The following is a 27,366-nucleotide window of genomic DNA, read 5'->3' on the forward strand; positions in this document are numbered from 1 at the left end:
TCCCTTTCTGCTAGTATGAGGCTGATTAGCATGAGACTGACTGGATTTCAATTTTATTAGCGAGTTTGGCACGCAATCGTCTCCCCCTCCCAAAATGTTTCCACCTCTCCAGCTGAAAGTCACATGGATGCATTGGGGTTATGAATAGGGCTATGAAGAGGAAACTATGATGGGAGTAGGGGAGTGTCGGGGTCATGAAGTGGGACATATTGTGAGGGCTCCAATACCAACAAACTGTCAGGGAGGGTGCTTGTGTGGAAACATTCAACCAATGATTGGGAGGGGGGCGGGGTCCTGATGTCCTTGGGGGGAGGAGGTGGTCTTACAGTGCACTGTAAGATTGTGGCACCCAACCCTTTCAAATTTAGCACCCCAACCTTTCAAAATGGTGCATGTTTAGCCCCACCTCCCCGCTTTCAAAATGGTGCATGTTTAGTACACACCGCACCCCCCACCCCCAGGACCAGCACAAAACTTACTCCTCTCCCAAAAGATGACTAAGAGTGGGATTATTGCAGTATCACAATGCTGATTGTGCTAATTGTTGGACTGGAAACCAATTTAGGATTCTCAATTGGACTTGCAATGTGGCTTACTTAAGCCCTGTAATTTCACTTACATTTCCTTTGCAGGAAGGAGCATATCTACAAATTAACTTTTTACAACCAAACAAAAGATTGGGAGACTGCCATTTCCTGACTCACGCCTCATGGCAATGCTTTGACCAATCATACCTGTCTGGTTTCAATTTGAAACAAAAGTTAGGCAGTTAACTATTTTCTGCTTTTAAGTTTGCTATGAAAATTCCCTAGTTGCCACACTCCGGCACCTTTTCAGGTACACTGAGGGAGAATTTAGCAGAGCCAATGCACTTAACCATCACATCTTTTGGACTATGGGAGGAACCCGGAGCACCCAAAGGAAGCCCACACAGACACGGAGAGAACGTGCAGACTCGGCACAGATAGTAACCCAAACTGGGAATCAAACCTGGGTCCCTGATGCTGTGAGGCAGCAGTGCTAACCACTGTGCCACCCCATGCTGCTGTGCTGTATTCTCCTTGTAAAACCACTCCCAGAATTCACTTGTCAACAAATTAGCACACTCATTGGTCCCTCTGCCTGATGAGTACAAGATGAAAAGCTTTCATAATGTATCTCTTTTTCAGCAATAAATATTATTTATTTAAAGAATGTTGGGAGAAACAAAGCTTTATGAGGTACTGACAATCACATGAAAGACAATTCTGTTGCCCTTCAAAGAAAGTGACAAATTAGGGGGCAAAAAGCAGTAGCAGGCATTAATTCAACTTCTATCAATATAAAGTAATGGAATTGATTATGAGCATTTTAATTGAGCAGTCAAATCAAAGTAATTATTAATTATACATTACACATTGAGTGCCTCAAATTCCACTCATTCATGTTCCCTATGCTTTCACCTTCCCACTCTCCATTTCCTTTCCAGCCAAACTCCCGTTTTCATCACCACTATTCCAACTTGTCCATTGAATGACCAACTCAAACCTTTTATCCTTCCCTATGCTTGCTTCATAATTGCTTACTCCAATCTTCATCTATTTTCCTTTACTTTAGGCTCGTTGCTGAGAAAACAAAAGTCGTCTCACCCTTAAAATGTTTTTTAATTATTACTGAAACAAAACTAAAATACTGCAAATGCTGGAAATTTGAAATGAAAACAGAAAATGCTGGATATACCCAGCAGCTTGGCAGTTATCTGTGGAGGGAGGCCTCTCAACACGTTCATAGAACATAGAACACTACAGCAGAAACAGGCCCTTCGGCCCACAAGTTGCACCGATCACATCCATACCTACCAGGCCATAGAACTATCTATAACTCTCAATCCCATTAAATCCCATGTACTCATTCAGAAGTCTTTTAAAAGAGTTTGCCTCTACCACCACCGACAGCAGCCGATTCCACTCACTCACCACCCTCTGAGTGAAAAACTTACCCCTGCCATCTCCTCTGTACCTGCTCCCCAGCACCTTAAACCTGTGTCCTCTCATAGTGACCATTTCAGTCCTGGGAAATAGCCTCCGAGAATCCACCCTACCTCTACCTCTCAACATTTCATAAACCTCTATCAGGTTGCCTCTCAATCTCCATCTCTCCAGGGAGAAGAGACCTAGCTCCCTCAACCTATCTTCATAAGGCATGCCTCCCAATCCAGGCAACATCCTTGTAAATCTCCTCTGCACCCTCTCAATAGCTTCTACATCCTTCCTGTAGTGAGGCGACCAGAACTGCACACAGTACTCAATTTAAAATTCTCATCCTCATATTGAAATAGCTTCATGGCTTTCTCCTACTTACCTTTGTAATCTCTGACAGCCTTAATTCTCTGCGAATTCAGACTCTGGCCTTTTGCACTTTCCAAAATCCAGTCATTAAACATTTAGGCCCTAAGCTTCGAATTTTCATTCTTAAGCCTCTCCTCCTTTAGGATCCTGCTTAAACCCAGATCTTTGACTAACCTTGAAGTCATCCTTCCAAATATCCCCTTTCTTGTGGAAGTTTGTGATTATGCTTCCGTGTAGTATTTTTTTCTGTTAATGATGTTATGTAAATATCAATTACTGTGGTTTAAAAAATCCTTTAAATTCCTTAATTTTGGTGTTGTACAGAATATTCCTTTTTGGTGTTGCAGCGGGCAAGCTAGTTGGATTTCATTCCAATTTAGTGCTGCTGGTAAAGTTACTCACAAACCTCACGCAGTGGAGGGAATATTGTCAGGCTGGGGCTGAGGCACAATGCTGGAGCAGAGAAAAAGGAAAATGCTCCGCCACGCGAGCATTTAATACTGAAATAGAAAAAAACGTTCTCTAGTTCCTCAGGATTGATAACCATCCCAATTCATGAAGGAAACAACCCCCTGTATTGATGCCTTAGAAAGAATGTGTCATGTATCAAATGGAATATGTTCTCGCATTAACTCCACTCGTGCCCTAACGGTTCCTGATGTTGGTGTAGTCTCTGTCAGTATGCTGCTGGCAGTGGGGAAGCGGAGGATGAAGGAGCAGAAACGAAAGGGAAATGAATGAATGATCGCCGCCATCCCCTGGCTGGGTGACAGAGAGAGCAATGCTGCTGTGTGGGATGTGCCAGTTGGAAGGTTGGCTGTGAGGGCGGCTTTATGAGGACACAATGGTTCGCAGCCGGCCGGCCTGAGGGAGTTTGCAGGTTCGAGATCGCGGGCGGCGCCGAGTCTCCCATTCAGCCTTCCAGAGCTGTGATGATCTGAATCGGGTGTTTCCCGGTGAACTGAACCGCCGCCTTGCAAACGGCTGCAGCCTGTGAGTGAGTGTGTGGCCGAACCCTCAGTGCCTCTCCCCAGCCCCGCCATGTCCATTCAAATATTCGCTCCATTCCCCTCAACATTGTAAACCCTTCCCCCTCCATCTCCTCCTGTCCACACACCTCCCCCAGTCTCCCTCCTCTCCCCCCCCTCCCCCGGTCAGAGCCGCCGTCTCTCCCTCTCCCCTGCCTTCCCCCGCACTATGAGCGAGCGGCAGCTGCTGCCGCGCCAGGACGGGCTGAGGGAGAGCGCCAGCGGCGGCGACACCAACGGGGCCCCGGCTGACAGCGGCGGCGGAACGCCAGACGGGGGCGCTCTGGGCGGAGGCTCGCTGGCGGCCGGTCAGAGGAGAGGCCGGGAGGAGGAGGCGGAGGGCGGCGAGAGAGACAGGCTGATCTGGGCCAGAGCCGAGGATAGGAAGGGCTGCAGCCCGGCCAGACAGCAGAAGCGGCCCCCCGAACAGGAAGGCTACCAGAGCGGCCCTCTCTCCTGCTCCAATGATGCCGAATCTCTGTGTAGCAGCAGCAGCAGCTTTCGCAATGGAGGCATCACCCCCACCTGCAGAATCTGCTTCCAGGGCTCAGAGCAGGTAAGAGAAACCTGTGAACACACACTGAACTCTCCATCTTCAATACCAAAGCTGTCCAAAATCATGCCTAGTCACACCATCATATCTCCTCTTAATTCCTCAAGGAAACATGCTATTACAGCTTTGGAATTGGATCATTTGCTGTGATGCACATTACAGATTGGCTGGGTGTCTGGACTTGGAGACATACAGTTCAGTTACTTTCAGCACCCTGGTCAGCGCCACCGTTATATTTTCTCTCGCAGTTCATTGATGCTGCTCCGTGTGCCAGCAGAGTATGCTGACCCATCACTCACTTGATAGCGCCATTTCTATTAATAAAAGGGTGGAAGGGATCGGTACACTGAGTAAATTAATCTTTCCATCAGAACAAAACATTTGCGATTTTAATGCCATTTTCAAAATTCTACTCTTCACCTTTCAGGTAACTAAAACAATACACAGTTAATAGATCCATTTAGAAAATATGCATGTTATTGCAATAATGGAGCATGATTATTTAAAAGCAATGGGAAAACCCATCCTCAAGTCGCATCTTCGGGTTTTACAATTAAAATTCAATACAATGATATATTTTCAGGTTTGTGCTCATTCTGTACTTGTTAAAATCGACAAGGAACTTATAGTATTTTATCAGTGACAACGCGGATATTTGGGATAATTCAATTCCTGAGTGACTTAATAGTTCATTTGCACTTTAGATGTGAGTAATTTAAGAACTTTACTCTTTGAAAACACCAGAAATTATTTGCTCAGTGTGGCATAAACTCCATAATTGCCTCATTGAAAGCACACAATCCAGATGTTGGGATGGCATTGTGGAGCGTTAACAATGCATTTCAGTTTTTTTCGTCAAAAAGGAATTGTTTTTGTAAACAGAATTATCTAACAAATATCCATGTCTCCAGCCAGAATTTTTCTCCAAGCTCATATTTACCTAAAAATTTGCTTAAGCTTTTGTTGTATCGCTCAGTTTGTTTTAGAGCATAACAGGCTGGGCATGCTGTAATAGCATCAAGAAAGACATCGTCCAAGCACAGGCTAAACCAGGTGCAGAAAATTCCTCTTTACTAAATATTAAGAAATCATAGAATAGAGAAGAAAAGGAAGACAGGATAACAGTGTTAATCAAAACAGAATCCAGCACAACACCAGAACATGAGGTATATAAGATTATGAAGGGTATAGATAGAGTAAACAGTGGGAAGCTTTTTCCTAGGTTGGAAACGCACATTATGAGGGGCCATGAGCTAAGGGTGAGGGGGGCGAGGTATAATTCGCATGTTAGAGGGAGGTTTTTCACACAGAGGGTAGTGGGGGTATGGAATGCTCTGCCAAGCAAGGTGGGGGAGGCAGGCACGCTGGAGTTGTTTAAGAGTTACTTAGATAGGCACATGAGCGGGATGGAGATGGAGGGATATAGGAGACTGTTTTAATTAAGGTTCAGGAGCCTTGGGACGTCCCTGGGAATCAATTGATTCCTATGGACCTTCCAACATATTTTCTGGCTCACTTGTTTCACTTGGGGATTCCCTTGAATGTGCGTATAAAGATGTGGATGATACTGATGCTTTTCTCTTTTAATCCACAGGTGCTTTGGTCTGCCTTGTTGTCCAACAAGGGGCATACCCGCGATGGGTCGTACGAGGGCTGCTCTTGGTTGTTTCGAGAATAGCCTAGTACTTCACGTTGTTAGTGTACGCTTAAACTGGACCAGATGCTGGGCAACACGACAGCTCAGTGACTATTACTGTTTGCTGTGCAGATACATGGATTTGGGCCAGTGTCTGCGGGAGTTTGCGCATTCTCCCCGTGCTTGCGTGGGTTTTCTCTGGGTGCTCCGGTTTCCTCCCACACCCCAAAGATGTGCTGTTAGGCTGATTGGTGTCACAAATTGTCCCTAAATTAGTCTTCCCTCAATGTGGAAATGCCATTAGCATAGTCAAGGGTCATGGGTGAAGAGACTCACAGTGTTAAAATAGCAGCGTGGACTTGTTGGGCCGAAGGGCCTGTTTCCTGTGCTGTGTTGTTCTTTGTTCTATGAGATAATGCAAAAGCTATTTGATTACAGTTCGGGAATATTCAGAGCCTATTGTAGATCACGGATGAAAGAGTTGTAGAGGTTTACAGCAACTTGTCGATGTTGTCCAGTTTTTACCATTAAGCCCGCATTTGACCCATATTCTTCTATATCCATCCATGCCCAATATGTTATCTCTAGCAGCTCATTCCAAACACTTACCACCCTCTATGTAAAAAAATTGCCCCTCTGGACCCTTTTGAATCTCTTCCCCTCACCTTAAACCTATGCCTTCTAGTTTTAGACTTCCCTACCTTTGGGAAGAGAAGTTGACTTATCTATGCCCCTCATTATTTTATAGACCTCTATAAGACCACTCCTAAGCCTCCAGGGAAAGAAGTCCTAGTCTACCCAATCTCTCATAACTTGAACCATCAAGTCCAGATAGCATCCTAGTAAATCTTTTCTGTACTCTTTCTAATTTAATAATATCCTTTCTATAATAGGGTGTACACAATATTCCGAGTGTGGCCTCATACAACTTAAATAAGACATCCTAATTCCTGTATTCAATGTTTTGACCAATGAAACCAAGCGTGCCAAATGCCGCCTTCACCATTGTCTATCTGTGACTCCACTTTCAAGGAGCTATGAGACTGTACCTCTAGATCTCTTTGTTCTATAACTCTCCCCAGAGCCCACCATTAATTGAGTAAGTCCTGAAGAAAAAACAAGAATAGCAAGGATACGATAATAAGTGACAATAATTAACTGAAAGTAGGATAAAGTAAGGGTTACAAAGTCACATTAAAGGGCAGGGTTGAGTCAGCATGCGTTAATCCAAGAATGACAATTCTGCATCTTGTTCTAAGTAATAAATGGGGAATATAGATAATGTATGGGTAGTGAGCTATCTAGGAGGTAGCTATGGTAACATCATTTTTCAATATAAACATTAGGAGGGAGCAGTCAAACAAAGATACAGAATATACTGGGAAATAATTTTACTGAAAATAAAAAAATCACTGATGTGAAAGATTGCACACTAACAATAGGAAATGTTGAATTAGGGCAGAAACTAGACACATCTGTATGAGAAGTAAACTTGGTCTTGCAAAATCTGGGATTCTTTGGATGAACAGCAATATTTGAAATAAAAATGAGGAATGAGACAAATACAGAATACATAATGCTGAAGAAAATTAGCCAATAAAGAAAATGTAGAGGGAAAGTATGCAAAAATAAAATTTGGCTAAAAAAATACTGGATAACTTAGAATAAAGGATTTTAGAAATACCATAAAAGGTAAAGGATAGTTGAAGAAAGGGTAGGAATCATCATGGTCAATGAAGGAAATCTTCACTTGGTATCTTCAACGTGAATATTGCTGAAAAGAGAGACATGTTGCCTGTGTGCGTTTGTAATCTTGTACTCATCTGGACAACACCAGAATGCCGAATTTCAATGCCACACAGATTTATTTCATAGGGTGAAAGGGGAGCTGATTGGTTGGCATGTTGACTCTGATTAGCTGAGTGTTGCCATGGAGAAAGAATGGGAAATTATAGACTCTTCATGCCTTTAGGTAATCCAAAAAACACAAGGTTTGAACAAATTCCATTTGTTTGCAAAGAATAGTCCCTGAATATTTGATTTGATTTATTATTGTCACATATTAACATCCAGTGAGAAGTATTATTTCTTGCAAGCTATACAGATAAAACATACCATTAACAGAGAGAGTGCAGAACGTAGTGTTACAGTCATAGCTAGGGTGTAGCGAAAGATCAACTTAATGCAAGGTAAGTCCATTCAAAAGTCTGACAGCAGCAGGGAAGAAGCTGTTCTTGAGTCAGTTGGGACGTGACTTCAGACTTTTGTATCTTTTTCCCAAAGGAAGAAGGTGGAAGAGAGAATGTCCAGAGTGTGTGGGTCCTTTGCTGAGGCAGACAGAGTCAGTGGATGGGAGACTGGTTTGCATGATGGATTGGGTTACATTCATGACCTTTTGTAGTTCCTTGCGGTCTTGGGCAGGGCAGAAGCCATACCAGGCTGTGATACAACCAGAAAGAATGCTTTCTGTGGTGCATCTGTAAAAGCTGGAGAGAATCGTAGCTGACATGCCAAATTTCCTTCGTCTTTTGAGAGGCAATAATGGGCTTTCTTAACTATAGTGTCAGCATGGGGATACCAGGACAGGTTGTTGGTGATCTGGATGCCTAAAATCTTGAAGCTCTCGACCCTTTCTGTTTTGTCCCCATTGATATAAACAGGGGCATGTTCTCCTTTATGCTTCCTGAAGTTGATGACAATCTCCTTCATTTTGTTGACATTGTGGGAGAGATTATTGTTGCCGCACCAGTTCACCAAATTCTCTATCTCATTTCTGTACTTTGTCTCGTCATTGTTTGAGATCTGATCCACTATGGTGGTGTTGTCAGCAAACTTGAAAATTGGAGGGGAATTTGGCTGCACAGTCATAGGCGTATAAGGAGTGGGGCATCGATGTTGAGCATGATCTAGAGGAGTTGTTGCCTAGCCTTACTGATTGTGGTCTGTGAGTTAGGAAATTCAGGATCCAGTCGCCGAGGGAGGTGCCGATGCTCAGGCCACAGAGTTTGGAGATGAGTTTCGTAGGAATAATACTGTTGAAGGCTGAGCTGTAGTCAATAAATAGGAGTCTGACATAGGTGTCCTTGTTATCTAGGTGTTCCAGGGCTAGGGAAATGGCATTTGCATTGGGCCTATTGTGGCGGTAGGCAAACTGGTAGTCCGGGAGGATGAAATTGATTAACCTTTCAAAAGCACTTCATAATGAAGGATGGATGTCATGGCATGTGAATGTATGCCATAGACTCGTAGGGTTTACAGCATGGAAACAGGCCCTTCAGCCTAAATTGTTCATGTCACCCTTTTTTTAACTCCTAGGCTAGTCCCAATTGCCTGCATTTGGCCCATATTCCACTGTACCTGTCTTACCCATGTAACTGTCTAAACGCTTTTTAAAAGTCAAAATTATACCTGCCTCAACTACTATCTTTGGCAACTTGTTCCAGACACTCACCACCCTCTGTGTGAAAAAAAATTACCCCTCTGGACCCTTTTGTATTTCTCCCCTCTCACCTTAAACCTATTCCTCTAATTTTCGACTCCCCTACCTCTGGGAAAAAAATATTGACTATCTAGCTGATCTATGCCCCTCATTATTTTATAGATTTCTGTAAGCCTCCTACACTCGTGAAAAAAGTCCCAATCTACGTAAGCAGTGTATATAAGTGAGCTATGTTACTGATTATCTTACATTAGTGGCACACTGAACAAGTGTTGAATCACAGAATGACATTTATCAGGAAGCATTTTGTTTGGAATTTACAAACATGGGTTGGTTGAGAATAGTCTATACTCAGCCTATTACGAACATCCGGAGGAACATGTTGTTCGGTTATTTGGGAAATGTGGCCTATGTAGCTGGCATCGCACCAACATTAAAAATCACATGGTAGACAGAATATCTTTTTGATTTGATGGAAGCATCATATTAGTGGAAAAAAAACCATTCTTGTTGTCACTGAATTGTAACAATGTGAAATAGCTTTTGTTCAAATTGTTTTTCCTAGGTAATTTGAGGTAAGCTTGACACTTTTCAGGTCTGAAAGTGGTGGCCTTTGGCCAATTTGTGAGTCTGTCAGTGTGATGCTATTCTTTTTGATAAATCAATTAAACTAAATAAAACAAACTAAAGGACAAAGCTAGAAGGGTATCCCCTTAAAGGGGAAACCACCCAAAGCAAAAACAATGCATAAATAAAACTTAAAACATCAAATCTAAAGGTGATTAAAAGGGTCAATAACACATTCCAGTCCCTGTGGTGCCCAATGGGTGTGGAAGGCCTCAATGGTGCCCATGGACACTGCATGTTCTCTCTCTAGATACACCTGGCAGCGAATATTGCTGAGGTAGAGAGTTCATATCACACTGTTTGTAACCCCCATCACTTGCCTGGGCTTGCAACATCTCGCTTACTTTCCTATCTGGAGATAATACATAGCTCTTTAACCTATGCTTAATGCTGTCTTCACTCACATTGTCTGCACCTTTAACACTTTAATAGCTGTAAAGACTCACATTCTAATCAGTATTCTGTAAACTGAATGTGTGCCTTTTTATGCTCTTTTTGTGATCAGAACGCTCTACTCACCTGACGAAGGGGCAAAGCCCCGAAAGCTAGTGGCATTTGCTACCAAATAAACCTGTTGGGTTTTAACCTAGTGTTGTGAGACTTCTTATTGTGTTTACTCCAGTCCAAAGTCGGCATCTCCACATGATGGCAAGCTTCCACAGGCCTGTCAGTGTGACGCCAGATACATAGACCATAGGTCCCAATTAGCTGATCAGTTAAGCAATATGTTCCTCCAGCTGTTCATAATAAACAGAGTATAACCATACTCAACTAGTCTGCACTTGTAAAACTCAAATCAAAATGCTACTGTTAGATGCAATTCTGCAATTGGGTAGTAGTGGTTGAACAATTCTGTGTGTACTGATAACTAAATTATCAATCAGTTTAAGATGATCAATTCAGCCAGTAATATGGCTCATTTATGCTTGCTGGATGCAGCATACATTCATGTGGCTGGCATTCATTCTCCACAAATAAGGAAAATATTCAATCTTCACACCTTTTTAAAATTATTCACAAGCATCCAGAGTTGACTTGCCAACCAATCAGCACTCCTTTTCTCCTGCAGTATAAACTCATGATTGTTTGAAATTTGGCATTCTTGCAGTTGGCCTGATGTGCAAGATGAAATTATGTTTATACTTTCAGCAATATTAAAGGACATTTTCCTGTAGAGAATAGAAAAATGATAAACACACTAAATGGGTACTTCAGTAAGTTCTCCATCAACGATATTGTGATTGAAGATGTTCAAGTTGAGGAGGTGTAACAATTAGAAAAAATAGCCATAGATATGGAAATGACACTCAAAAAAAAAAGATTCTCTTAAAACAGACTGGGCCCTCATTGCACACCACGCACCCCCCCCCCTCCCCCCCATGTTAAGAGAAGCCAAGGAGGAAATTATAAATTCTTAGATATTTATAGATATGTCAGTCTATTTTTCTTAGTAAGTAAGCTTCCAGAGGCCATTTCATGGGATGATGTTAATACTGAGAAATAGATGAGTGAATTAAAGCTGCTATGTGTTTGTCTGGTAGACTTAAGAATATTTTGACACATAGGCTAGAACTTTCAGGCTTTTCAAGCCAGTGGGCTCTTCTAGTCCTGCCAATGGTACATCCTCCTCTGGCCAACAGCGTACCACCTCCCACTATGAGAAAAGTTTCTGGGGAAGCCAGAGAATCCCATCCATCGATTTAAAAAAAAATGCCTTGAATCCATAATGTGTTTTGGGAAGGAACAGACACAAAAATATACAAGTTATTTGCGGGTGGTGGTGGTGTAGTGGTAATGTTACTGAACTAGTAATTCAGAAGCAAAAACGGAAACTGCTTGGAAAATCTCAGCAGGTCTGACAGCATCTGTGGATGGAGAATACAGCTAATGTTTCAAATCTGAATCCAGTTCTAGAAGCTAGATTGTGAAAAGTATTTAGAGTAGAGAGAGTGCAAAGAAGATTTATGAGGACGATGTTGGAAATGTTAGGTCTATATAAACAGCATGCCATGTAATCCATTGCTATGTTTCTTATATCCTATATAATCCTATGTAATCCATAGCATTACGTTCACCAATCTCTTTGCTGCATCAACAAAAATTTCAATTAGATTATTAAGCAGGAACTACATTTTACAAATTCATGCTGGCACTCTTAAGAACTGATTGCCTGATTATTATTTCTAAAACCTTATCCACTTCAGCTGGCAAAGTGACTGGCCTATAGTTACTACCTTATAACGTTTTTGAATAAGCGTATAAGGGTAAGGACGTTTACCACTCTCCAATTCTCTGACACCCCACATCTGGGGAAGATTGGAACATCAGGCATTTCAGTATCTGCACTGCAACTTCTTTCAACAACCTCGAATGCAAGTCACCTGGATCGGAAGACTTTTCCATTCCTAAGCATAGTGAGTCTTTCTAGTAGATCCGCCATCAGTTTTCCATCCATCTATTATCTCTGTAATTTTTGCTTTAGCATTTTCTTCCTTAGTACACACAGATACAAAGTACTAATTCTGAATTTCAGCCTTGTCTGGTGATTTTTTTTTGTTTGTCCATGGGATGTGGGTGTCACTGGCTGGACCAGCATTTATTGCCCATCCCTGAGAGCATTTAAAGACAACCACATTGCTGTGGCTCTGGAGTCACATGTAAGTCATGTGCATATTTTAACTTCCTTTGTCCCAAATAGGCTCCACTTTCCTCTTACTATATGCTTAGTATTTGGGTTCCCTTTTATGTAGGCATGTAACTGCTACTCTATTCTCATATTCTCTGTTTGCCAGTCTTATTTTTCTCTTCATTTTCCCTCTTAATTTGGCTTGGATTTTACTTGAAATATTGTGTATCACACACCTTTTCCCAAATATTCTCAATGTCCAAAGACGCCTGGTTTTGGTTCCCCTACTTGTTGTCCTTGCTGAAATGTACCAACCTTGTTTATAAACGTCTTCTGTTACCATTTTTCCTGCCAGTTCCATTTTACTGTGACTAGATCCTTTCTCATCCCATTGAAGTTAGTCCACTTCCAGTTTAGAAGTTTTAATACTCATTCTTACCCAAGTGTTTCCCCACAAACATTTGGTCCACATGGCCCTCCATTTTTTCCCAGTTCAGATCCAGCAATGCCTCCTTTGTAGTTGGATTGAGGAAGTTGTCAAGGAAGTTCTCCAGGATGCAATTCAGAAATGCTTCCTTACTCTATCATTTGTCAGATTATGCCGATCATTATCGAGGTAATTTAAGTTCCCATAGTTCTTGCACTTTCTTCTATCTCTCACTATTTGTAGGTCCATAGAATACTCCAAGTAGTGTGGTCATTCCTTTTCTGCTTCTGAACCCTAACCAAATTATGCTGCTCTTGTCCCTTTGTGGACATCCTGTCTAACTCTACAATGTTTTCTCTAATTAGTACTGCTACCACACCTTTTTCTTTTCCCTATCTTTACGGAACCTTTTTGTATCGCTCCACACTAAGCACCAATCCTCACCATTTTGAGCCACATTTCTATTATTGCATTCAATTATATTCGCACGCGGCTATTTGTGCGTATAGCTTACCAACATTATTCATCATGCTTTGTTGCTTATATGCATGCATTCTAAATCTGTCCTTGTTTTCCTCATTATTCTTCTTAAGCTGCCCCTGTCTATTACACCATTTCCTTCTCTCAATCCTTTATGCACCTTATCCCTCTTTTCTATTTGATATATTTAGTTTAAACTATTCCAACCACACAAGTGAACCTCAGTGCAAGGCCATTGGTCCCAGTTCTGCTGAGGTGCAAGCCAATCCTTTTAAATAGGTGCCTCTTGCTCTAGAACTGGTTCAGTGCCCCAAAAATCTGATGCCCTCCTTCTAGCATCATGCATCAAGCTGAGCATATACCTTAAATTGTAAACCTTATGGGATGCTACGTTTTATAAATAGATACCCAAGAGTATTAAAGCCAAAAGGTTACTAAATCAATAGAATCTTTAATGAGATCTCAGGAAGAGTATTCTGTTCAATGGAGCATCTCATATTCGGAATGATATTATCATTAAAAAGATACACAATATGGTACCATGATGAAAAGCTTTAATTATGAGACAAGACAAGAGACACTGAGAATTTTGATTTGAACTCAAAGTGCAGGACACTATTTAGCTAAGTTTATGGAGCAGCCAGGAAGCAGGTGTAGAGAGGTTGCTGGATATCTGAAATCAGGTGGCCTTTGGCCCTGTGTTGCAGATTAGTGATGAGGGTAGCATGAGCTGTCATGGAAGCAGTCAAAGTTGTCACAAGAGGTGGCAATGCGATGGGCCTCACTTATATGTCTCATCATCGCTGATAGCTTGGTCTCCATGTCTTAGAACCATAGAAAATTTACAGCTCAGAAATAGGCCTTTTGGCCCTCCTTGACTGCCGAACCATTTTTTGCCTAGTCCCACTGACCAGCACTTGGACCATATTCCTCCACACGCCTCGCATCCATGTACCTGTCCAAGTTTTTCCTTAAATGTTAAAAGTGACCCTGCATTTACCACTTTATCTGGCAGCTCATTCCACACTCCCACCAATCTCTGCGTGAAGAAGCCCCCCCTAATATTCCCTTTAAACTTTTCTCCTTTCACCCTTAACCTCTGTTTTTTTTTCTCCCCTAGCCTCAGTGGAAAAACCCTGCTTGCATTCACTCTATCTATACCCATCAAAATCTTATACACCTTTATCAAATCTCCCCTCATGCTTCTACGCTCCAGGGAATAAAGTCCTAACCTATTCAATCTCTCTCTGTAACTCAGCTTCTTAAGTCCTGGCAACATCCTCATGAACCTTCTCTGCACTCTTTCAACCTTATTTACATTTTTCCTGTAACTAGGTGACCAAAACTGTACACAATACTCTAAATTCGGCCTCACCAATGCCTTATATAACCTTACCATAACACTCCAATTTTTATACTCGATACTCCAGTTTACGAAGGCCAATGTACCAAAAGCACTCTTTACAACCCTGTCCACCTGTGACGTCACTTTTAGGGAATTCTATACATGTATTCCCAGATCCCTGTGTTCATCGGCACTCTTCAGAGTCCCACCATTTACCCTGTATGTTCTACTTTGGTTTGTCCTTCCAAAGTGCAATACCTCACATTTGTCTGTGTTAAATTCCATTTGCCATTTTTCAGCCCATTTTTCTAGTTGGTTCAAATCCCTCTGCAAGCTTTGAAAACCTTCCTCACTGTCCACTACACCTCCAATCTTTGTATCATCAACAAATTTGCTGATCCAATTTACCACATCATCATCCAGATCATTGATATAGATGACAAACAACAATGGACCCAACACCGATCCCTGCAGCACACCACTAGCCACAGGCCTCCACTCAGAGAAGCAATCCTCCACAACTACTCTCTGGCTTCTTTCATTGAGCCAGTGTCTAATCCAATTACTACCTCCCCTAGTGACTGAACCTTCCTAACTAACCTCCCATGATGGACTTTATCAAATTGAAAGTCTTACTGAAAGCCCCAACGTAAGTTGATGTTGGATTGTTTCATCCTCTCAGCAATTGTGCATAAACTCACTGCCAGATAGGCCAGTGCATTTAATATTCCCTAGTGTTTTTCCATCAACTTTCTTTCGGAGTCTGGGCTCTTGAAGACAGCATCTGAGCTCTTGTGCCATTTTTATAGAGTCATAGAGGTTTACAACATGGAAACAGACCATTCGGCCCAACTTGTCAAGCTGCCCTTTTGTTTTAAAACCCCTAAGCTAGTCCCAATTGCCCACGTTTGGCCCATATCCCTTTGTACCCATTTTATCCATGTAACTATCTAAGCGCTTTTGTGTTCTCCTTCTGTAGCTTCTCCACAGTATGCTTGATGAATCGCCAGTCAAACCACTTCTCTTGCTTATCTTCTAAAGTAAATGAGGTGCCAGTCTCTCAGCTGGTACTTACTGGGAGTAGGTTAAGTGATGGTGCATCATGAAGAAGGTGACAATCTTCCTGAAGTATTACTAGGGCCTCAATATTTTCTGCATGGAATTGAGCTCCGGGGGTAGCGTTTCATATCAAAGGTAAGCAGACAGGGATGAGTGACATCTTCCAGTCATTCCTAACAGCATTTCCATTTGTCACAGCCATGACTTACCTATAGCCCATTATTTTGAGGATTTCTCTTCCAGTGGGCAAAAAATGCGTGAGCAACTTCAACCTCCTCCTGTCACTGCCTGTTGCATCAGAAAAGTTGGGTGCTCAGTGTGGAGCTCTCAAGTCCTTTGTACTGTTAAAAAAAATGTTTCCTGCTCTCTGCAGCCAAACAGTAACCAAAGAAACAACAAAATTCTGTGACATGGGAGGTGGTTGTTCCCCATCATGCTTGTAGGGGCAAAGAAAACTAAACATTTTAACCCTGCTCTCCAATTATTGGTTTGTACTTTAATTGTGTACCTAAGTGTTTCTTGCCTTTAAATGTCTTTTCAGGCAGTGAGTTTTTCCACTGCCCTCTGGGTGAAAAATATTCTTGAACTCCTGTCTAGTCCTGCACCTAATTATTTTAAATTCATACCTCCTGATTATTGAGCTCTCTGCCCAAAGAACTTAATCGTTTCTATTCACTGTATCTCAGCTCCTCAAAATTTTATACACCTCTATTAATCCTCCCTTCAGCCTCCTCTGTTCCAGAGAAAGTGACCTCAGCCTGTTGAATCTTTCATAGAATCCTCATAGTGTAGGGAGGCAGCTATTTGGCCCATTGACAACAATCTCACCCAGCCTTATCCCTGTAACCCCACATATTTACCCTGCTAATCCCCCTGACACTACGGGGCAATTTAACATGGCCAATCAACCTAACTCACACATCTTTGGACTGTAGGAGGAAACTGGTGCATCCACGGGAAACCCACGCAGACACAGAGAACATGCAGACTGTCACCCAATACTGAGTCCCTGGTGCTCTGAGGCAGCAGTGCTAACCACTGTGCCACCAGCCACTGTGCTACTGTTTTCTCATAGCTAAAATTCTCCAATCCTATCTATATACTTGAAATCAACTGTTTACCATCTGCTTTAAAAAAGAATACGTTTAAATGGTGTTAATAATGGCAATTTCCTGGCCTCTCCCTCATCTAAAAGATATACACAGGCAATAAACAGATTGTGGGTTGCAGGTAGTGAGACTCCCTGCCTGTCTAATGTTAATAATCTTCCAACACTTGTCTCTGTGGCAATGTGAAAGAGGCATTTGTGCCCTGCCCTATGTGCCAACTTGGAAGCATGATGAGCTTCTAGGCATGTGTTGGCGTTTTTTGCTATTGACATCATGGCAACTTGAAGTGTGTGTGGTTTTGGTACCTTTATTATGATACGAGATCATGATTATAATGGGGTTGATAGAAATAAATAGTTCTGTTGAAAAATTATGTACTATTTTACAGAAGGGCAACATTCTGTATAAGAAACCATTTTCAGCATAGATATATTTTCTTGTCAAATAACAGAAAGCCGCATAGTTAAACTTGCCAGTTGTAATCATTGTGGTGAATGCCACAAACAATTTGCAGTTGGAAGTCAAGTAGCAAAGGACATGTCAACACATGTTATGAAACAGACATGTCAATTTATGTAAGCCTCGAAGGATTCAAATGATACTTCTAACCACTTGAGTTTCCCATTATTTGTAACATATTCATGTTTTCTCATTATTTCCATACATACAGTACACTAAACTTAGCACATCCTACAAAATAATCCTATTTTAAATATTAATTTACTTTCCCAAAATTAAAGTAAAAATAAGCTCTGATTGTTTTCAATTTAAAAATAATTATCCAGGAATTCTGTTGTATTTTGTTTGAGCAGTGTGCTGCAGATATTGAGTGAGGAAAGTAATTCAGTAATTTTTTTTTTACACAGGAACATTATTACATATGGATTTTCAGTGTTTGATTAATTACAATTATGCGTCTGCCAAAACCCTCAGCCACTAATTTATATTTTTCCAGCCCTATGTTAAAGAGCAGCTCATATAAGTTTCTGTTTTGTACATTAATGTGCAGACATAAATTTATGCTCATATATGATAGGATTATCAGTATCTTGACATCTGAGCATGGATTTGAGCATTACAAGTCCAAAAAATATTTTACTGGATTTCTACACCTTGTAATTTTCCTTGTACTTTTCAATAAACGCTGCTGTCAGTTCCATTGCACCAATTGTTTTCGGACTCCTTACCCTCGTTCATGCGTGCAATCCATCTGTCATCTTGAAGAAAACCTCAAGCCATAGTCATCATCCTGAAGGGCATCATCAGTATGCATGAAGGCCATCACAGCCATGGATTTTTACAACTCTGGAACCTTTGTAGAGAATATATGTAATATCAGCCAAAGAAATGCAAGGATCTGAATTTGCTAGGTATCAGATGACCTTTTCCAGAGGGCATTTGATTTCAGAAGCAATGGCATTGCCAGCTTGGAATAGTGAGACAGAAAAATTCAATTTGAGGCTTTCTGGCTTCTCTCAGCATTGAGATTTTTGACCTCACACATTCATGTGGCTGTGAAAACATTTATACAGAACTCATTGATGCATTGAAGCAGGAAAAGGTTTGTGTCACTGATCATGCAGATTGTGATATACAGCAATGGAAACTGCACATCAAAGTATAACATGTGGAAAGCTGACCTGATACATTTGTCCTGCACCATTTAGCCATTTTTCAGAGAAGGGAAACAAAGCATTGACAGCCTGTCCATTCAGTATGATCATTAATGAAGCATTCAAAGGTGTTACTATTGGCAGATGGTAAAAAGGAAAATAAATCCTACAAGGGTTCCAAATGGCCAATTCCTAACCATGAATGTTCCGTAGTGTAAAGGGTTAATGGTTATGTTAAGGAGACAGTGAGGTTAATGATGAGGTAAATGTGACATCAGTCAGATGGCCAAGAATCTGCAAGAGTGCAAGACGCAGAACTAGAAAACCATTTGGTTACCATGAGGTTTTTGTGAAGTTAATAAATAGTTTGAAAATCTATATAACGAAAAGTACCTGACTAAGGTCAGTGAACCATGCACAATATTGCCAGGTATTGAATAGCCACTATCTCTCCTTTCAAACACATTGAGGGTCCACAATGAGAACAATGATGGGAACTCCGAAGGAAGGTATCGCACAGCTCCAGGCTTACAAACACAGAAAAACAGCAAGTGTGTGTGCTTTTCTATGCAACTGGAGCATAGCTAATGATGTACTAGTGTGACAAGGGATTGAAAAGATCTTGGTGTCTTACAAGGATGTTATGAGGGCCTTCATTAAATCCTTCAGCACAGAGCCATTGGATGTGCCAGATTCAATCAGATGAGCCAAAAGCCAGGTGAATCAATTGATTCATTCATTATGATTTATATTGATTGTCTGCAACTGCTGGCCACAGTACTTTAAAACATGAGTTAATTTGTTACAGCATAGTAGTCAGTGTGCTCAACACACTGTTAGACTTCTTGCAATTTGAAGAGGATTTGACCTTGAGTTTGCAAGGTAGCCAGAGCTTTGACAGATGAATTGGGGTGTACTTCAGGGAGACTTTGAGGCGTTGATCCAGTATGTAAGCCCAAAATTGTGAGCTCTGTCCAAGAGAGGCTTGTGAAAAAGCCAGTCAAAGCTACTGAGAGAAGGTGAGGAATACTCTCCCACCTATGTTAAATGTTCCCAAAGTGGCACCTGAAAACCACGCTGCTGTGAAGACTGCCTCGTAAGGAAAGCTGAATGTTTTCACTGTGGTAAGCCTGGATGTTTTAAACAATTTTGCAAATCTGAATTACAGTTAACAGGAAGAAAGCTGTAACCAGCCTCCAATCATTTTGAAATCCTGGAAATAGGAAATAAAGCATTCCATCATCAAAATCAAAGATTCTAGCAAGCAGTGCTGGTCTGTAGATTTGGAAGTCTAAACAATACAGAACAAAATTTAAACTAGACAACAGGGCAGAAACAATCTTAACAGACAAATTGGACTAGCTTCAGAACTGGAAGTAAAATCGCAGCCACCTAACTTAAAGCTCCAAGAACAGACCTCAAAGTTCACGACAATCATTAGGCAGGAAGATAAAGAAATTAATGAAATTCTTGTATCTTCCACAAGTAGCAAATTTCTTTGCTCAGCATGGCAGCTTGTTTTGGGACTTGATCTTCTACAAAAGATTGATGGAAATCCATTCATTATGCAACTCTTTACACCATCCATTGAACCACAAGAAGAGATTCCAGATCTTTCATTTCTCTTTGAAGACTGATTACAAGAAGGGAAAACAGATGGCACTATACAAGATGGTGATCATTTGGTAGGAGTTTCTTGGCTTTGATTGGCTCTTTCCGGATGCAGTTCAACAGAAAGAAGCCATCACAGAAGCAAAATATCTGTTGGAAGAAGAGGTCCTTGATCTTACCACAGTCTTTGACTGCCAAAGTAGTAAGAGGCCAATGCCTCTTACTTCTGTGATCTGTCTTGAGCAGCATCATTGTTTTAAGAAGAAAGATGAGAGAGAGATGGACTTGTCTACTTATTTAACTGAACCCACCAATGACATAGAACCATAGAATCACTATGGTGCAGAAAAAGGCCATTTGGCCAATCAAGTCTGCACCAACACTCCAAAAGTGCATCTTATCCACACCCACCCCCACCTTATTCTCATAATTCTGGGCATTTATCATGGCTAATTCAGCTAATTTACACATCTTTGGATACCAAGGGGCAAATCAACATGACCAATCCATTTAACCTGCACATCTTTGGATTGTGGGAGGAAACGGAGCACCAGAGAAACCCACGCAGACCCAGGAGGAGAAGCATCTACAATTGCTTGTCATCAGCAGAAAGATTCTTGGGGAGAATGAGATGTTTAACTCCAAGTTGGATCAAACCAATAGAGGAAGTTCAGAGTTTATTCACTTCTATGAATACAAGCTACAGCCGACAGTTGAGTCGAGTTTCACCATCAAGGTGATGCATTCAAATCATCTTTCAGTGAAAAAGCAGAGGCCCAAACTACAGAGCTTCTACAGCTGAAGAGTCCTATGCAGGAATTTCATCCAGTTTTGGATCTGGAGTTTTATTCCATTGTTCAAGATGATGATGTACACCATGCTAACACCATCACTCTATTGGTTACAGTGAAGCAGCCTCACAGTGAAGCAAGCATGGAAATAATACCACTACCTACAGAAAGTACAAAGGGTATTAAGGAAGTATTTTTTGCCTTGTATCCTGCAATGTCTTCAGGATGTTCTTTGTGCTTCTTTTCATCTACTAAATTCAGTAATAATCAGAGGCATTGATATATATCTTAGGCATTGAATTCTTCTCCTGCCATCAACAGCAGCAGTGTGTGATATGGCTGCTGAGTTCTCCACAGCAGATACAAGTCAAGCTGGTGGTTTCACCTTTACTAAGTGTGCAACAGAGAAGAAGACTGCAGAGGGAATGTCAGTTTGTTGTTTTCCTTTTGTGATTGTCAGAGTAACCAAGATTTCTCTCTTCAATTAGTTTTCCTTGATTGATTTTTCACAGCCTCGACAATTGTTGTAACAGTCACAGTCGAGGAAGCAGTTGTCGTAGGAAACTGCTAAACCACTCCACCAATGTTTACATTCCAACGAAAAAGTAACAGAATTTGTATGTCCGACATGTTTTCAAAGAGAGCTGAGAATGCTTGGAGAATGACACCCTTGGTGGGGGTGGGAAATAGAAATTGAATGGAAAAAAAATTACAGACTAAAGACAATGTCTTTCTGAAGCAAAACAGTAAAGTTCCCATGCTGACCTCGTAGAACTCAGCCTCTGTGCCCAGCTGTGCTAAAATTATTAGCCAAACAACTAAAAAAAAATCACTTGCATTGGAGAAAAGAATTACGGGGAATATTGACTGAAAATAATGAGGAGCATGCAGATCCAAATTTTTGATTACATGCTCTCAACATAGCAATTGGATCGTGGTGGTGTAACAATGTTTTCACTGGACTAGTAATCCAGAGACCAAGGGTAATGTTCTAGGAATAAAAACAGAACATGCTGGAAAATCTGCCATTCAAGCATTCTGATCACTTAATGGACAGTCTGTAGCACCTTTGCAAAAACCCAGTCTGCAGGTGCAGTAGGTGATCAAGAAGGCGAATGGAATGTTGGCCTTCATAGCGAGGGGGATAGAATATAAAAGCAGGGAGGTCTTGCTGCAACTGTACAGGGCACTGGTGAGGCTGCAGCTGGAGTACTGTGTGCAGTTTTAGTCCCCGCATTTGCGAAAGGATATATTGGCCTTGGAGGGAGTACAGAGAAGGTTCACCAGGCTGATACCAGAGATGAGGGGGCTAGCTTATGAAGAGAGATTGAACAGACTGGGCCTGTACTCGTTAGAGTTTAGAAGGCTGAGGGGGGATCTTATAGAGACTTACAAGATAATGAAGGGCCTAGATAGGCTAGAGGTAGAGCGATTCTTCCTGCTTAGAAAGGATAGCAGAACTAGAGGGCACAGTTTCAAATAGTTTAGTCAAAATAGTGCAGTTTAGATCAGAGTTGAGGAGGAACTTCTTCACCCAAAGGGTGGTGAATCTCTGGAATTCTCTGCCCATTGAAGTGGTGGAGGCTACCTCGCTGAATATATTTAAGTCACGGGTAGATAGGTTCCTGATAGACAAGGGAATTAAGGGTTATGGGGAGAAAGCGGGAAAGTGGAACTGATCCGCTTCAAATCAGCCATGATCTTGTTGAATGGCAGAGCAGGCTCGAAGGGCTAGATGGCCTACTCCTGCTCCTATTTCTTATGTTCTTAGAACGCTGTATCCTCATTTACATTCCCTTTGTCCCACTCTGACCTCCCTCCCCCTCAGTGTAAATCTGCTGATTCTCTTTGCTCTTAGCTCTGACAAAGGGTCATCCAGACTTGAAATGTTGACTCTCTCCTCTCTCCACAGATGCTGTCAGACCTTTGAGATTTTCCAGTATTTTCTATTTTTGTTTCAGATTCCAGCATCTGTAGTAATTTGCTTTTATCTTAGTGTTTAACTTACTGCTCTTCTCTCAGACAGAATTTCCATTTGTCTCTTGCACGCTGTGCACCATCATTGCTTTCCATTTCCCTCCTGGTGTTTATCAAATATCACCTTCACAGCCATATTTCCTTCCTCAGTGACTGTCTCCATCTCCGACTCATCCCATGTGGATTCCAAATGAAGTTCTACCCCTCCTCTTTCAAATCAACCCAGGATTACAGGTATCTCCAGGACATACAATGTCCCTCGGACTGCTGTTCTCACCGCACCCTGAGATCAACAATCAGTGCCATGTGCTGCTATATCACATCGTTGATATCTCTCTCCAGCAGCACAGATTCACTCTCTTTCAAAGCTGTCCTGATCCCCAGTTTCACTTCATTCTTTGTTTCATCCGACACATAAGCAAGAAACTTTTTCTGTTCCTTTAAAGGTAAATAAACTCCAACAACTCATTGATACCAACACACGTCTAGGACCCTCAACCGTCCCTCAGATCCCATCTTTGCTAACTCTAGCCCTTGCCATGTATTCACCATTCCCTTTGATCCTCTCCTGTCTGAGGCTGAGCATGCTGTACTCAGCAAAGGACTCAGCTTCATACCTTTATGTCCTCACCTTAACACATTTTGGGCTCGACATGATGTTGAAGTCCTCTTCAGTCACCTTTGTCTCCGTGCTCATTTCTTTGGGCAGGAGTCCTCCCCCACCTCTGTTCAATAGATCCTTTCACTCACCTCCAGCATGCCCCCTTCACCTGGATCCCTCACTTTGGCCTCTTACCTGCTCTTGGTCATTTCAGTGAAAACTGTCAGCCATTTCAATTTCTCCGCTCTTCTCAACCATTCTAACTTGTCTCCTTCTGAACGTGCTGGCCTTTGCACTCTCAGGTCCAAACCAGACTTTGTCATCAAACCCACTGACAAGGGCAGTGTTGTTGTTGTCTGGCATACGGGCCTCTACCGCAGATGCTGAGCGCCAACTCTTAGACACTCCCTCCTACCTCCCACCGGACCAAGACCCAAACACCGAACATTAAGCCACTGTTTCCAGGACTGTCAATGATCTCATCTCCTTTGGAGATCTTCCTTCCACAGTCTCAAACTTCAGTCTTCCAACACAGAGAGCCCGCTTCTACCTTCTTCTCAAAATCCACAAACAGGACTGCCCCGATAGGCCCACCGTATAAGCCTGCTCCTGTCCCATCAAACTCGTTTCCTCCTATCTTGACTCTATCTTCTCTCCTCTTGCCCAGTCCCTTCCCAGTTACATCCACAATTCCTCCGATGCCCTGTGCCGTATCAACTTCTTCCAGTTCCCTGGCCCAAACTGCCTTCTCTTCACCATGGATGTCCAATCCCTCTCTACCTCCATTCTCCACCAGGATGCCTCAAAGTTCTTCACTTCTTCTTCGAACAGAGGTCTGAACAATCCCCATTCATAACCACTCCCCTCCATCTGGCTGAACTAGTTCTCTTACTCAAGAATTTCTCTTTTAACTTGTCTCACTTGCTCCCGATAAAAAGTTTGGCTTTTATGCCTGTCTCTTTTATGGGTTATGTGGACATTCCCTGTTCCAGTCCTACTCCAGCTCCCTCACACAGTTCCTTTATCAATACATCAACGACTATTTTGGTGCCATTTCAAGCTCTCATCTGGACCTGGAAAAAATGATCAAGTTTTCTTCCAATTTTCACCCCTCAATCACCTTCACGTGGTCCATCTCTGACACTTCCCTTCCTTGATCCCGTGTCTCCATTTCTGGTGATAAACTGTCCACTAGTATACAAGTTCACCAACTGCCACAAATACCTTGACTACAGCTCATTACACCCCACAGAATGGGACTCCATCCCATTCTCTCAGTTCCTTCGCCTCTGCTGCATCTGTTCTGATGCCACTTTCCAAAACAGCGCTGCCAATATGTCTTTCTTCCTTCCTCAATCATGGTTTTCCACCCACTGTGGTTGACAGGGCTCTCAACCATGTCCAACCCATCCCCCGAGCCACAGCTCTCATTCCCTCCCCTCCCTCCCAGAACCCCTTGTCCCCATCAGCTTCTGCATTCAAAGGATCATCATCCGCCATTTCTGTCGACTCTAGCATTCCACTACTCAACACATCATCTCCTCATCACCCCGTCAGCATTCCGCAGGGACCATTGTCTCCAGGATACCTTGGTCCACTCCTCCATCACACTCAACAACTTAGCTCCTGCACAGCACCTTCCCATGCAATCGTAGAAGTTGCAACACCTGCCCCTTTATCTCACTGCTCACGATCCAAGGTCCTAAACACGTTGTGAAGCAGCACCTCACATGTACCTCCTTCAATCTGGTCTATTGCATTCACTGTCCTCAATACAGTCTACTCTACATTGGAGAGACCAAACATAGATTGGATGACCGCTTTGCTAAACACCTTTGGTTTAAGAAATAGGAGCAGGAGTAGGCCATCTAGCCCTTCGAGCCTGCCCCACCATTCAATAAGATCATGGCTGATCTGTCGTGGCTCAGTTCCACTTTCCCGCCCTCTCCCCATAACCCTTAATTCCCTCTCTTATCAAGAACCCATCAACCCGCTTCTTAAAAATATTTAGCGAGGCAGCCTCCACCACTTCAACGGGCAGAGAATTCCAGAGATTCACCACCCTTTGAGTGAAGAAGTTCCTCCTCAACTCCGTTCTAAACCGCCTCCCCTTTATCTTGAGGCTGTGCCCCCTAGTCCTACTGTCTTTTTTGAGCGGGAAGAGTCCCTCCACCTCTATCCTATCCATCCCATTCATCATCTTATACGTCTCAATGAGATCTCCCCTCATTCTTCTAATCTCTAACGAGTACAAGCCTAGTTTATTCAGCCTCTCCTCATAGCTCAATCCCCTCAACTCCGGTATCAGCCTAGTAAACCTCCTCTGCACTCCCTCCAGGGCCAAAATATCCTTGCGCAGGTGCAGCGCCCAAAACTGCACACAGTACTCCAGCTGGTTTGTCTGCAAGCAGGAGCCTGACCTTCCTGCCACTTGCCACTTCAACAGATCTCCTGTCCACATGTCTGTCTTTGGCCTTTTACAGTGTTCTAGCAAACCTGAACGCAAACTGGAGGAACAGCACCTCATCTTCCGATTGGGCACTTTGAGCGCGCTCTGGACTGAACATTGAGTTCAACAACTTTCAGAGCATGAACTCTTCCCTCCACCTTCATCCCATTTCCAATTATTTTATTTCATTTTCTTTCATCCTAATCATCCACCTTTCTCACCTCCATTTTTCCTCTTGTCACCTCTGACCCCGTACAGCAACTGCCACATTTCTCAGGCAGTCATTTAACAATCTGCACCTCTGTTCTGCCATTCATGCATTCTAATCACTTAATGGACATTTGTAGCATCTTCTTAGCCTTCTGTATCCTCATTTACATTCCCTTTATCTCATTCCACCCCCTCACCCTCAGTGCAAATCTGCACTGATTCTCTTTGCTCTCAGCTCTGATGAAGGGTTATCCAGACTTGAAATGTTGGCCGTATTCTCTCTCCACAGATGCTGTCGTACCTGCTGAAGTTTTCCAGTATTTTATGTTTTTGTTTCAGATTTCAGCATCTGCAATATTTTGCTTCTATTATTGCTCTAGAAACCCAGGTTCCAATCCCACCAAGGTAGATGATCAAGTTTGAATTCAATAAAATCTGGAATTAAAAGTCGAACGATGATCATGAAACCATTGACCATTAATATCGTTTAGGGAAGGAATTTTGCCACCCTTCCCTGGTTTGGCCTACATGTGACTCCAGGTCAACAGCAGTGTAGTGCTCTCGATGATGATGTATTGATAAAGGAGTTGTGTGAGGGAGCTGGAGTAGGACTGGAACAGGGAATGCTCCACATAACCCACAAAAAAGACAGGCACCTCTGGAATAACCTAGTAAACAACTCAGTTCAAGAGTAATTAGGGATGGACAATAAATGCTGACTCAGCCAGCGATGCCTATATCCCCTGAATGAGTTTAAAAAAAAAAGCAAGGATCCAGTCAGTATGTCCGGAAGCACCTACAAAGAGAGAAACAGAGTTAAAATTTCAGGTCATTGACATTTTGTGGATGACTACATGCCAACATCTGTCAACGGGGAAATACTCGTTAAGGTATTACTAGTAGGGAATTTACTCTGAGCCAGAATGGTTTTGTGAAAAATAAATCATATTTGACAAATTTATTAAAATTCTTTGGGGAGGCAACATGCAGGGTGGATAAAGGTGAACGTGTAATGCGGTGTATATGGATTTTCAAAAATGTTCAATAAAGTGCCACATAAAAGGTTATCATTACTCAAGATAGGTTTTGGGAGTAATAAAATTAGCATGGCGAACATGAAACAGATCTTACCAAAATTTGGGAGAGTGTTGTTTCCAACGAGGAAAAACAGCATGTTTCTCCCACAGGTCAGTTTTCTCTGCAGATCTTACCGTACTCTGAAATTTACTCAACTTTTATTTTGACAATGTCATGTAAGAGCGTGGAGCCGAAACACATTGGCAAAACCTGGCTGCACTGAGATCAGTTCAAAAGGTGCACAGATCAGAACATGGATACACCTCTTCTCCCTCTGCCATTACAGAGGTCTCAGGCCCCAATGTAACAGAGTCAGGGCTGGCAGCTCCATGCCCCACCCCCTCCGGATCACAGCCTGCACCTCTCCTCCAGATTACAATC

General features: G+C 42.3%; 1 protein-coding gene across 1 annotated transcript in view; it reads left to right on the top strand.

The window, feature by feature from the left end:
- Positions 1-3,524: 3,524 nt before the first annotated feature.
- Positions 3,525-27,366, top strand: part of LOC145359703 (E3 ubiquitin-protein ligase MARCHF11-like) — an 85,203-nt gene continuing 61,361 nt past the window's right edge. The window contains exon 1 of the mRNA XM_080214475.1: positions 3,525-3,911. Within this exon, the coding sequence (XP_080070601.1) occupies positions 3,525-3,911 (387 nt within the window). The remainder of the gene's footprint in view (positions 3,912-27,366) is intronic.

This window comes from Carcharhinus amblyrhynchos, chromosome 2 (genome assembly GCF_965287045.1).
Source record: "Carcharhinus amblyrhynchos chromosome 2, sCarAmb.v2.hapA, whole genome shotgun sequence".
In the NCBI taxonomy this organism is placed as follows: Eukaryota; Metazoa; Chordata; class Chondrichthyes; order Carcharhiniformes; family Carcharhinidae; genus Carcharhinus; species Carcharhinus amblyrhynchos.